We start from the raw sequence: 12,919 nt of genomic DNA, 5'->3' as shown, positions 1-12,919 counted from the left end.
CCTTTGACTGGATCCACGTCAGCAAACTTGAATACAGTAGTGGAGTTGTGCTGAGCCACACAGTCATCGTTTATCTAGAGCTACAACACGGTAACAGGCCCTTCTGGTCCAACTAATCCACCCTACTGTTACACCCATGTGACAAATTATCCCTCTACCCTGTACGTCTTTGGGATGTGGGAGAAACCAGAGCACCCAGAGGAAACCCACACTCTCGCAACCATGGGTCATCGGTAGAGTTCTTTGAGGGGTCTGACTTTTTTTTGTATTCTCTGTGTTTTATTAATTAGAATTATCTATATTAATGCACTTCGGGGTTTTTATGTGATATTGTTAGATCTTCCCCAGTTTACAGTTAAGTTGCAATTGTCCTTGGATCCTTCCATTTACTTCTTCAAGACTTTGCAGGTGTCCAGTTAAGTATCCTTGGACTTTTGTCTCTTATTAGAATAGTTACTGGTTAACCCTGTAATTAGTCTGGTGTTTTATCAGCTGGGCAGAGACTTTTTTGTGCACTGGAATGTATTTAAAGGGGTAGTGCTACCCTCTCGGGTCTCCATTGTCTTGATCCCTGCCTAGTGGAGTTTTGAACGAGTATCATGAGTTATCCAAGGCCTTGTAAGTTCAACTGATTAGTTTATTAATAAAATTCATGGTTTTACTTAACCCTTCCGGTTGTCTGTGTGATCCTGCACTTAGTCATAGTCATAGTCATACTTTATTGATCCCGGGGGAAATTGGATTTTTGTTACAGTTGCTCCGTAAATAATAAATAGTAACAAAACCATAAATAGTTAAATAGTAATATGTAAATTATGCCAGGAAATAAGACCAGGACCAGCCTATTGGCTCAGGGTGTCTGACCCTCCAAGAGAGGAGTTGTAAAGTTTGATGGCCACAGGCAGGAATGACTTCCTATGACGCTCTGTGTTGCATCTTGGTGGAATGAGTCTCTGGCTGAATGTACTCCTGTGCCCAACCAGTACATTATGTAGTGGATGGGAGACATTGTCCAAGATGGCATGCAACTTGGACAGCATCCTCTTTTCAGACACCACCGTCAGAGAGTCCAGTTCCCTTCCCACAATATCACTGGCCTTACGAATGAGTTTGTTGATTCTGTTGGTGTCTGCTACCCTCAGCCTGCTGCTCCAGCACACAACAGCAAACATGATAGCACTGGCCACCACAGACTCGTAGAACATCCTCAGCAACGTCCGACAGATGTTAAAGGACCTCAGTCTCCTCAGGAAATAGAAACGGCTCTGACCCTTCTTGTAGACAGCCTCAATGTTCTTTGACCAGTCCAGTTTATTGTCAATTCGTATCCCCAGGTATTTGTAATCCTCCACCATGTCCACACTGACCCCCTGGATGGAAGCAGGGGTCGTCGGTACCTTAACTCTCCTCAGGTCTACCACCAGCTCCTTAGCCTTTTTCACATTAAGTTGCAGATAATTCTGCTCACACCATGTGACAAAATTTCCTACCGTAGCCCTGTACTCAGCCTCATCTCCCTTGCTGATGCATCCAACTATGGCAGAGTCATCAGAAAACTGTGAAGATACAGCGAGATACATAGACTTGCAGAGGACGTTCAAACCCCTAACAACGTTTGCAGAGTCTCAAATTGGCTCTCTCGTCATCCTAAATTTGCACTAATGAGCAGGTGTACCTAATAAACTGACTATTGAGTGTAAAATCAGACAATATTGACCAATATGACGAGTTGGGAAATGTTGGTAAATGAAATGCAGGCAACAAGATTTGCTTATCTTCCTCTCCCAGAGAAGATTCATAATGAGATTGATGATGTGATTGGATCTCATCGAAGACCGGCAATTGAGGATCGGGCAAAGATGCGATACACTGACGCGGTCATCCACGAGGTCCAGCGATACATTGACATCGCTCCCTTGGGCGTTCCACACATGACAACAAGTGTTGTGAACTTCCGAGGATATTTGATACCCAAGGTCAGAGTCAAGATCAGTATAATGAATGTTTTATTTGTATTATTTGTAATAACATCAAACCTAAAATTAAATAATCACGTCCCAGCTATTCTGTACCTCGGAAAGTACAGTGTCCTTAACTTGCTTGTTGCTGAGGAGGAATGGTGGTGGTTGTCCATCCTGTCCGACGATGACAGGAGACCTGTGCGGGAGAGTTTTTAAACTGGAGAAGCTGTTGCGCTGGGGCAGTTCCACTCTCTCAATCTCAGAAGTCCAGGTCCAGTGATATGAGCGAACATCACAAACTGGGTCTTCCTTGGTTGCAGTGGATGACCATGACCTTCTCTGTGCCTCGTCATGCTCTTCTGTCTCCAGGGAGCATTAAAGTATCGCCTCCCTGGGTGTTGGATCTCACTGTAGATCTTACCGACCCAGTCTGCTGGAGTTGATTTCACATACTAAGACAAGCCTGTCTCTCTCACCGGAATATAAGGCTGCTGGCTACCCTTGCCTGCTTTAGCCAGTCTGTTGAAGTGGTGTGCTGGGATGTGGCTGCTGTCACATGAGGTCAGTTACTTGGAGCCACAGGTGGGAGCAGAGTGTCCAGTAGGCGCCAAAGATGAATGAGCTGCCCCGGAATGGACACCACAGGTTCTACCCCTCCCTGGACATCCCATACACTCCAGGTGATGGAATAATCTCCAGTATATTGGGGTACGCAGTAAATGGTAGGGCTTTGAAATATTAGTATGTAGTTCACTGAAAGAGCAGAAGAAATTGGAGCAGAGTCAGGCCATTTGGCTGATTTTATTATCACCTCTCAGCAACATTCTCCTGCCTTCCCCCCCATAATCGTTGACACCCTGACTGATCAACAATCTGTCCACCTCCATTTTAAATGTACCCAATGACTTGGCCTCCACAGCCACCTGTGGCGATGCATTCCGGATTCCCCGCCCTGTGGTAAAAGAAATTCCTCCTCATCTCTGTTCTAAAGGGACAACCTTGTATTCTGAGACTCTGCCCTCTAGCCCTAATCCTCTCCATGTCCACTCTGTCTAGGCCAGGGGTTCCCAGCAGTTTTAATGCCATGGACCTCTATCATTTTACTGAGGTCTAGGGCTTTCAATATTCGATAGATTTCAATGACGTCCCCCTCATTTCTTCCTCATCTCTGTTCCAAAGGGATGACGTTGTATTCTGAGGCCGTGTTCTCAGGTTTTCTTCTGCCGGTCTCTTAAATTTAGGCAACTTTGTATCAAAAGATAATTGGTGGGTCTGTTTTTTTGAACTACGCTCCTAAACTGTGGAAATCAATACTTAAAACTATAGTGACTAGGTTGACATTAATATTATAACAATAATACTATTATTACCGATCCAACAAGATCAGGTTTCAGACCACAAATGTATTACATTCTGTGCTCCGAGGAGCAATACCACATCAGCCACTGCAATACATCGTTCCTGGGATGTATAATGTCATTAGTTATTATTTTAATGTGTTGACATAATGTCATCTAACACAATTTTTGATCATAACCATGTCTGAACTTGTTTCTGTGTTTAGGGCATGCTTGTGATCCCTGTCCTTTCCTCTGCTCTGAAAGACAACAGCCACTGGGAGTCACCAGAATCCTTTAACGCAAACCATTTCCTTGATGAAAATGGATGTTTCAAAAAGAGTGAAAATTTCATGGCATTCTCAGCAGGTATACACTTATTTATTATATTGCCGGTCCTCTCTGCCCACCTGCAAGAGAACCACAACCTTCTCATAGCGTTTGGAGGCTTGCATGTCTCAATGACCCGGAGATCTATATTGGCTGGAGTAAGAGCTTTATGCTTTGCTTCTGGGTAGGGTCACCCATGTCAAACAGGTTAAAGGGCAGAGGCCAGACTAACAGCAGTCCACCAATCCTTCAGGTTCCGGGGTTCAACTCAGGGCTAACAACTCTGACCGGTAATTCAAAACTGTGATGGACAATCAGCCATGATTGAATGGCGGAGCAGACTTGAAGGGCCAATTAGCAATTAGACCTTTCAGTTAGTCCTGATGAAGGGTCTCGGCCCGAAATGTCGACTGTACCTCTTCCTAGAGATGCTGCCTGGGCCTGCTGCGTTCACCAGCAACTTTTATGAGTGTTGCACAAAATGCTCCCAATCATCAGACTTGCTGCTTTCTGGATTTGGCTTAGAATATCACGGGTAAAACCCTCACAACCATTGAGCACACCGACATGAAACACTGCTGTAGGTAAACAGCATCCATCATCAGAGATCCCCAACACCCAGGCCATGCTCCCTTCTCGCTTCTGCCACCAGGTAGAAGGTGCAAGAGCCTCAGGACTCACACCACCAGGTTCAAGAACAGTTACTACCCCTCAACCATCAGGCTCTTGATCAAAAGGAGATAACTACACTCACTTGCCCCATCATTGAAATGTTCCCACAACCAAAGAATTCACTTTAAGGACTCTTCAGAACCAGAATCAGGTTTTATATCATCAGCATATGCTGTGAAATATGTTAACTTTGTGGCTGCAGTACAAATGAACACATGATAAGAAAAAACTGAATTACAGTAAGTATATGTATGTATATTAAATAGTTAAGTTTAATAAGTAGTGCAAAAACAGAAATAGTGGGGTGGTGTTCATGGGTTCAATGTTCATTCAGAGATTGGATGACAGAGGGGAAGAAGCAGTTCCTGAAACATTGAGTAGGAGAAGCTGAAGTCAGATGTACCTGTATTACAGTAGAGTAAGGGGAAACCCAGAGGAATGAGAGAGGGGCTGGCCAAAATTGATATGTAAAGAACACTGGCGGGATGACAGCAGAGCAGCAATGGCTGAAATTTCTGGGAGTAATTCACAAGGCAAAGGATATATACAACTCAAAGAGGAAGTATTCTAAAAGCAGGATGTCAGAACCGTGGCAGACAAGAGAAGTCAAAACCAATATAAAAGCCAAAGAGAGGGCTTATAATAGAACAAAAAATGCTGGGAAGTTAAAGGTTTGGGAAACTTTTAAAAACCAACAGAATGCAACTAAAAATGTCATAAAGAAGAAAATGGAATATGAAGGTAAATTGGCCAATAATGTTAAAGAGGATACCAGAAGTTTCTTCAGATATATAAAGTGTAAAAGAGAGGTGAGAGTAGATATTGGACTGCTGGAAAATGATGCTGGAGAGATTGTAATAGGGGACAGGGAAATGGCGGATGAACTGAATAAGTATTTTGCATCTGTCTTCACTGTGGAAGTCACTGGCAGTATGGTGCAAGTTCCAGGTGTCAGTGGTCATGAAGTGTGTGAAGTTACCATTACTAGAACGAGGTTCTTGGAAAACTGAAAGGTCTGACAGCAGATAAGTATCAAACAGGTTCTGAAAAGGATATCTGAAGACATTGTGGAGGCATTACTAATGATCTTTCATGAATCAATTGATTCGGGCATGCTTCCATTAGAATGGAAAATTGTAAAATCACTCAACTCTTCGAGAGGAAAGAGAGTGCAGAAGAAAGGAAACTATAGGCCAGTTTTACCTCAGTGTTTGGGAAGGTGTTGGTGTCAATTGTCAAGGATGTGTTTTTGGGGACTTGGACTCGCATGATAAAATAAGCTGTAGTCAGCATGGTTTCATTAGCAAAAATCTTGCTTGACAAATCTTTGAAGAAATAACAAGCAGGATAGACAAAGGAGAATTGGTGGATGTTGTGTACTCAGATCTTCAGCTTTTAAGAAGGTGCCGTACATGAGGCTACTTAACAAGTTAAGAGCCCAAGGTGTTACAGGAAAGATACTAGCATGGATAGAGCATTGGCTGATTGGCAGGATGCAAAGAGTGAGAATAAAGGAGACCTTTTCTAGTTGGCAGCCGGTGACTATTGGTGCCCACAGGGGACTGTTTTAGGTACGGTTTTAATGTTATATGTTAATGACTCGGACGATGGAATTAATGGCTTTGTGGTGAAGTTTGTGGACAATATGAACATAAGTAGAGAGGCAGGTTGTTTAGTGGAAGCAGAGAGGCTACAGAAAGACTTAGACAGATTAGCAGAATGGGCAAAGAAGTGGCAGATGGAATACAGTGTCTGAAAGTGCACTTGGATAAAATAAATAAAAGCGTAGACTATTTTCTAAATGGAGAGCAAATTCAAAAATCTGAGGTGCAAAGGAACTTTGGAGTCCTTGTCCAGGATTGCCTAAAGGTTAATTTGCAGATTGAGTCAGTGCTGAGGAAGTCAGATGCGCCGTTAACATTCATTTCAATGGACTAGAATATAAAACAAAGAATGCTGTGGAGGTCAAGACATTGCGTATGTTTAAGGCAGAGGTGGATCGATTCTTGATCAGTCAGTGCATGAAGGGATACTGGGAGAAGGCAGGAGATTGAGGCTGAGAGGGAAAATGGATCAGCCATGATGGAATTGCATTGAATATTCGATGGGCCAAATGGCCTAATTCTGCTCCTATATCTTATAGTCCAACTCAGATCTTTTTTTTAGTTTATTCATGAGGTAATTATGTCACTGGTATATTTATTATTCATCTCTAATTTTACCAAAAACAGTCAAAGGAACCCGAAAAAGGTCTCCAATTATGAAATATATTTTAAGTAAATAGTGCTGAGTGCTGTAAACAACCTTTCACAGATTTTTTTCAAGAACATCCCTGTACTCTTGCAGGTAAAAGAATGTGCCTGGGAGAATCCTTGGCTCGCATGGAACTCTTCCTTTTTTTGACCAGTCTTCTGCAGAGTTTTGTCTTCAAGCCCGTCATCAATCGCAAGGACATCGACATCTCACCAGCTTCAACTGGAATTCTGGTTGCACCCCATGTCTATGAATTCTATGCTGTCCCTCGCTAAATCACCTGGAGCCTCTTGAATTTTAGCAGTTGATTTTAAAGGCTTACTTAGTTCCTTGTATATCTTTAACATCACAACATTTGGTTATTTCCTATTTACTCATTCTCACTGTAGTCCAACACATCCGTCCATGGCCACTTCAGGTCAAGGTGAGACAACCCTCAGGGTGGTGCAACGGCTTATATTCCATGTGGGTAGCCTCCAACTTAATGGCATCTCCTTCTGGTAAAACAAAACTCTCCTTCCCCTCTTCTTCTATTCCTCACTCTCGCCTCTTACCTCTTCTCAGCTCCTGCTTCCCTTTCTACCATGGTCCACTCTCCTCTCCTATCAGATTCCTTCCTCTCCAGGCCTTTATCTTTCCTACCCACCTGGCTCCGCCTATTAACTTTGGGCTATCCTCCTTCCCCACCCCTCCCCTCACACTCTGACATCTTCCTTCTTCCTTTCCAGACCTGAAAGAGGGCCACACTCTGAAATGATGGCTATTTATTAATTTCCATTAATGCTATGTGACCCACTGATTTCCTCCGGCATTTTGTATGTATTGCTTTGGATTTCGAGCATCTACAGAATCTCTCATGTTTATTATTATCCACAACTAGTGCCTTTTTAACAATGATTATTGTTTGTAAATATATGCAACAAAAATATACAAAAATTTTGGGCAGATAGGGCTCATCAGCTGTAGTTGGCAACTCACCTGGGAGCAGAAAAACACTTGACCTCAAACCCCTGCTGCCTTGCAGCTATACCCACCCATGGGGAAGCCTTCGTGAACAAACCCCCCCAAACAATCCGGAGCTGGAGTCCACAGGCAGCCCTATGTTGTTACTGGAAGCATAATTCACATTTTTTAACCTTTGGTTCAACTCCTCTGATGCCTCTGCATCCTCTGCAGCTGGAAGTGAAGTTGTCATTACTTCAGATAAGAGTGGGATTCTTTGTCATATACCTAGTGAGTGAAGCTCTAATACTGAAGAGGTTTGACCCCCATCTTCAGAAGACCATTTGGTTTGGAGCTCAGCTGAATATCTGGGTGCTTGAAGCCAGAGATTATGTGCAGAAGTGGAGAGAGGATAGGCAACTAAGTTTGGGAACCTGGGTGCACGTGGTGGTGAAATAGACCATGAGATATAGGAGTAGATTTAGGCCATTTGGCCTGTTAAGCTTACTCCACCATTTCAACATGGCTGATCCATTTCCTTCTCAGCTCCTTTCTCCTCCCCATATCCCTCACACCCTGACTAATCAAGAATCTATCCATCTGTACCTTAGATACCTTATACCTAATGACTTGGCCTCCATGAATTTCACAGATTCACCACTGTCTGTTTGAAGAAATTCCACCTCATTTCCATTCTTTTAGATGTCCTATTCTGAGGTTGTACCCTCTGGTCTTAAACTTCCCCACCATAGGAAACATCCTCATGACATTCATTCTATCGAGACCTTTGCACATTTGATGGGCTTGAGGTGCGTATCACACACATTACAACAGAGCTTCAGCTGAGGGCCACTTGAGATGTTTTCTTGCAGAAACTGATTGGCGAAGCATACTGAGTTGGTGAGATCTCCATCAGGCCAGTTGATAGAATTCAGGAGATAGAAAGGAGGGTGGAAGAGTGTATCTTGCTGCACCCTGTGGAGAGTCTGTGGAGCCCTGCTCACCCCCTTCACTCTGGACATTGTGTGCGCACTCTCATGTATGGTAACAGCTCCTGTGGAGACCACTGTCCTCCTGTCTCTGTTGGTCAAACTAGATCTCTGACCTTGGTCACACAGCAGTAGCTAGATGTTGTTAGGAATCATTGAGCAGAAACACATTTGCTGCTCTTGGTGGACAGGGATGCTCCCAGGAGCAAATTGTGGTCCTCCAGGAGCAAAGGGACTGTGACATGTCGGTAGATACCTGTTCTGCATGTGAATAGGGATGCACCCCCACACCCCCCCGGCACAAGATGGCTCATCTGTGTGTGCAGTGATGCAGTGTATGCACAGATCATTCGCCAGCAGAAGAATTGTTACAGGTGCAAACTTGTCTGCTGAAGCAGAGATACACTGCTCAGATATCGCCGATCTCTTCAGATCGTGCAGGAAGTTGAAAATGGGACAGCCTGGAGACCTGTGTCTCAGAGAGTGTCAGCTCTTCTCAGGTTCCCATCAGGAGGATGAAACAATAATGGAGATTTGATTTATATAGAAATACAGCACAGAAACAGGCCTTTCAACGCATCTAGTCCATGTCAAAATCATTTAAACTGCCTACTCCCATCGATCTGCACCAAAACCATACCCCTCCATATCCCTACCATCCATGGACATATCCAAACGTTGAAATCCAGCTCGCATGTACCACTTGTGCTAGCAACTCATTCCAGCCTCTCATGGCCCTCTGAGTGAAGAGGTTTCCCCTGATGTTCCCCTAAGCTTTACACCTTTCACCTTTAACCCATGACCTCTGGTTGTTGTCCCACCCCAATTTCAGTGGAAAAAGACTGTTTATACCCCTCATAAGTTTGTCTGCCTCTATCAAATCTCTTCTCAGTCTTTTATGTTTCTAAAGAATACAGTTCTTATCTTCCTTATTGTTCAACCTTTCCTTATATCTCAGGTCCTCCAGACCTGGCAACATCATTGTAAATATTCTCTGTACTCTTTCACCTTGTTTACATCATTCCTGTAGTTAGGTGATGAGAACTGCACACATTACTCCAAATTAGGCCTCACCAACATCTTGTACAACTTCAACATAACAGCCCATCTCTTGTACCCAATACATTGGCCTTCATAAATCAATTTGCCAAAAGCTTTCTTCACAAGATTGTTGATTATTGTATCAGTGTCCTGACATCATCTGACGTCCAAACTGATGAATTGTCTCAGAAGGGCATCAGGTCACTAGGCAACAGCACCAGTGAGGCAGCACACATAACAGTGCCCCTGAGTCAGCAATCCCAGACTGAGTGTAGAAATGGCTCTGGTCAGTAATCAGAGGTTGACATCCTCAGGATCATTAATATGTAGCACAACAGTATAATGCTATTACTGCACCAGTGACCTGCTTCATTTCCCACCGCTGTCTGCAGTGAGTTTGGACATTCTCCCTGTAGTCACATGGGTTTCCTCCAGGTGCTCTGGTTTCCTCCCACAAACCAAAGACATACAGGTTAGGGTTCGTGAGGTGTGGGTGTTAGCTCATCCACTGACTGCTATGGTCATTGAGGCAAAAGACATATTTCACTATGCTTCGATGTAAATGGAGCAAAAAAAAAACCACAAATCTTTAATCTGCTGATATGGCCCCGATTTTCTGAATCTACATTATATTAAAAAAATCTTATATCTTGTGTCAGTTATTTAGGAAGCACAGGTATGTTCAAACCACTGTGTTATTAAAATCTCACATTGTAATCAACATGATGTTTATTACCTGTGTATTGAATTTGCCATTATAATATTCTTTATTAAGTATTCTTTAAACACATTTAACACTTAAAATGATGATACTTCCCTATTTGGTCACACAGAAAAACATCAGATGTTCCCAAGGCAACAGTGAGATGGGCGGTTGTTCTGTTTAAGCTAGAAATCCATTAATGTTTAAAAGAGTTATGGTTCAATGGTTCAATTTAATATCACAGAATGTATACAGTAGGGGTCCCCAACCTTTTTTGCGTCGCGGACCGGTTTAATATTGACAATATTCTTGCGGACCGGCCGACCGGGGGGAGGAGGGTGTTCAAGTAGGGTTAAGCTCACCTCAACATGTCTTTTACAGTTAGGGTTGCCAACTTTCTCATTCCCAAATAAGGGACAAAAGTAGCAGTCAAATCCCATACATTTGTGTTTACCCCAGGATGGACTACCATGACCATGAAGCCTTGCACGGGCACCTGTGTCAGCATGCGCGTACGTACCAATTTTTTTTCTACAACTCGGTTTTGGCTTAATCTTCCTGACTATACTCTACATACATTATTTCTACTTTATATAGGCTGTGTATTTATCATATCATTCCTGCTTTTACTATATGTTAGTGTTATTTTCGGTTCTATGTGTTATTTGGTAGGTTATTTTTTGGGTCTGGGAATGCTCAAAAAATTTTCCCATATAAATTAATGGTAATTGCTCCTTCGCTTTACGCCATTTCGGCACGAACGGTTTCATAGGAATGCTCTACCTTAGCGGGGGAAATACGGGACAAGGACGGTCCTGTATAGGACAAACCAAATTCAGCCCAATATACAGGATGTCCCAGCAAATACGGGACAGTTGGCAAGCCTATGTTCAAGTTCAACAGTGCGTGGCAGGGAATGAGGAAAGGTGCAGCTGACTCATATCGTTTCCTCGCGGACCGGTAGCACATGCTTTGCGGCCCGGTGATTGGGGACTGCTGGTATACAGTATACAACCTGAAATTCTTACTCTCACAGACATCGACAAAACAGAAAAATGCAAAGAATGATTGACAGAAAACGTTAGAACCCCAAAGCCTCCCTCCCCCAAACAAGCAGCAGCAAAATCATCAACCCTCCCCTTCCCCCAACTTGCCCCAACAAAGGCATCGACAGTTCATCAAAACTACTGTTCATCCCAAAAAGTAATGATGAAGATAAATGATACTAACCTCTCCCTTTTCATTCTCTTTTGTAATGGGCTGATAGAAATCTAGTAGGGTTTGAGAGCCAAGGCTTATAGTGGTCACAGTTGGAAAGTACAGAGGTCCATCCTCGTGAGGCTACAAGGACAAAAACAAAAACTGGTTTCACACAACAACTCAGTAATAAAATCTAGGCTATTTGGCACAGTTAGTGTAACGCTTCACAGCCCCAGCAATTCCTGCTGCTGTCTGTAAGGAGTTTCTACATTGACCACATGGGTTTCCCCCCACAGTTCAACGACGTCCAGGTTGGGGTTAGTGAGTTGTGGGTGTTAGGGTGTATTCTGCAGTTAGGATATATAGCAAATATTAATTTCACTAGCAACCAATTTTCAGATTTGAATGTGGATTGCAGATTGAATTTAAAACAGCTCAGAATAATGGGCTTCCTGGAGCTGCAGATTGGGCTCAATCACAAACAAAGGAACATTCTACTTGAACTCAGGTGCCAGCATCTGCATGAATGCAGCCCAGGGTCATTTTGGGTGTCTGGAGTAAGGGTACGAAGAAGGAGGAGTTTGAAAAAAGTATGTAATTGAAAGGAAGCATTGTAGACACATTGTAACTATAGAATTGTTCTGCTGTTACCTTTGCTCTTTAGCATATAAAAATGTTGTGTAATATTGGGTCAAAGAGGTCTCTTCTTCCAAGACTTCTCAAATATGATGACTGCATACTCGGTTTGCTAGAATAAAGGCTTCCATATCCACCACTTCAGTGTCTTTTCCAGTGACTTTGTTCATAGTTACAACAGTGGGCATGTAATGTCATCGCCACCCAGCACATGGAGTTTGTACGTTGACCACGTGGGTTTCCTCCCACATTTCAAAGCTGTGCAGGTTACAGTTAGTAAGATGTGGGGATGCTATATTGGCACCAGAAGTATGGTGACACTTGTGGGCTGCCCCCAGCACATAGTTGGTCATCGACATAAACATATTTCACTGTATGTCTCGATATACATTTAACAAATAACAATAATCTGCCCTCTTTGATTTTACATGAATTTAGATATAAATAAATATATATTATATATAAAATATATCCCTGTATTAGGAACTATTTATTAGAAAACCATGCACACCGCACACTCTGCTCTCACCCGTGGCTCCAAGTAGCTTCAACAGACGGGCTAAAGCAGGTTAGGGTAGCCGGCGGGACTCATACCCCGATGGAATAGGGATGTGCCTGTCCTCGCATGTGAAGACAGCTCAAGTGGACTGGTTGGATGAGATCTACAGTGAGGTCCAACAACCAGGAAGGCCATTCTGCAATGGTCTGTGCAGAGCAAAAGGCATGACAAGGCACAGAAGACATCATGGTCATCCACTGCAACCAAGGAAGACCCCAGTTTGTGACACTTGTTCATGCCACTGGACCCCGACTTCCAAAGTTGAGAGTAGAACTGCCCCAGTGCAACAGCTTTCC

General features: G+C 43.3%; 1 protein-coding gene across 4 annotated transcripts in view; it reads left to right on the top strand.

The window, feature by feature from the left end:
• The window catches only part of LOC134354584 (cytochrome P450 2C15-like), a 40,837-nt gene extending 28,643 nt beyond the window's left edge, over positions 1-12,194 (top strand). For all 4 annotated transcript variants that reach the window (XM_063063548.1, XM_063063547.1, XM_063063549.1 and 1 more), the window contains 3 exons: positions 1,789-1,976; positions 3,526-3,667; positions 6,647-12,194. In XM_063063548.1, the coding sequence (XP_062919618.1) occupies positions 1,789-1,976; positions 3,526-3,667; positions 6,647-6,828 (512 nt within the window). In that variant the 3' untranslated portion in view covers positions 6,829-12,194. The remainder of the gene's footprint in view (positions 1-1,788; positions 1,977-3,525; positions 3,668-6,646) is intronic.
• Positions 12,195-12,919: the final 725 nt, after the last annotated feature.

Source organism: Mobula hypostoma, chromosome 12 (genome assembly GCF_963921235.1).
Source record: "Mobula hypostoma chromosome 12, sMobHyp1.1, whole genome shotgun sequence".
Classification (NCBI taxonomy): domain Eukaryota; kingdom Metazoa; phylum Chordata; class Chondrichthyes; order Myliobatiformes; family Myliobatidae; genus Mobula; species Mobula hypostoma.
The sequence above is the reverse complement of the archived record's forward strand: the minus strand, read 5'-3'. Positions and strand labels throughout refer to the sequence as shown.